The sequence below is a fragment of the Rhincodon typus genome, chromosome 43 (assembly GCF_021869965.1).
Source record: "Rhincodon typus isolate 14 chromosome 43, sRhiTyp1.1, whole genome shotgun sequence".
NCBI classification, from domain to species: Eukaryota; Metazoa; Chordata; class Chondrichthyes; order Orectolobiformes; family Rhincodontidae; genus Rhincodon; species Rhincodon typus.
Genome location: NC_063374.1, coordinates 7,171,332 through 7,171,850, shown reverse-complemented (window position 1 = coordinate 7,171,850; position 519 = coordinate 7,171,332). Strand labels below are relative to the sequence as shown.

Genomic DNA, 519 nt, shown 5'->3' with positions numbered 1-519 from the left:
GGGGGGGGCGCACTTGCTGGAGGACACCACGTGCTGTTGGCGGAAGGTGGGGTACGGGGGGGTGCGCACTTGCTGGAGGACACCACGTGCTGTTGGCGGAAGGTGGGGTACGGGGGGGTGCGCACTTGCTGGAGGACACCACGTGCTGTTGGCGGAAGGTGGGGTACGGGGGGGTGCGCACTTGCTGGAGGACACCACGTGCTGTTGGCGGAAGTGGGGTGCAGGGGGCGTTGTTGAGCAATAAAGTGGGCCCGGAGTGACTCACCGACACAAGTGCTACCTTCTGGGAGTTCCTGTAACTGGTAGCCCCGATAACACAGGCAGCTGTAGGTCCCGACGTAGTTGATGCACTCGCCCTTCCGGGCCCCGCAGGGATTCTCCTCGCACTCGTTGACGTCTGGACGGGAAAGCACAGCAACTTTGCATTGACGTGGCACCTGAAGCGAACGCCCTTGGCAGGAGACAACGAGGCGCAGAGCTGGATGAACACAGCAAGCCAAGCAGCATCAGAGGAGCAGG

General features: G+C 62.8%; 1 protein-coding gene across 1 annotated transcript in view; it reads right to left on the bottom strand.

The window, feature by feature from the left end:
- Nucleotides 1-519, bottom strand: part of LOC109926459 (latent-transforming growth factor beta-binding protein 3-like) — an 83,029-nt gene that overhangs the window by 26,399 nt on the left and 56,111 nt on the right. The window contains exon 9 of the mRNA XM_048619625.1: nucleotides 266-437. Coding sequence (XP_048475582.1) covers nucleotides 266-437 — 172 coding nt within the window. The remainder of the gene's footprint in view (nucleotides 1-265; nucleotides 438-519) is intronic.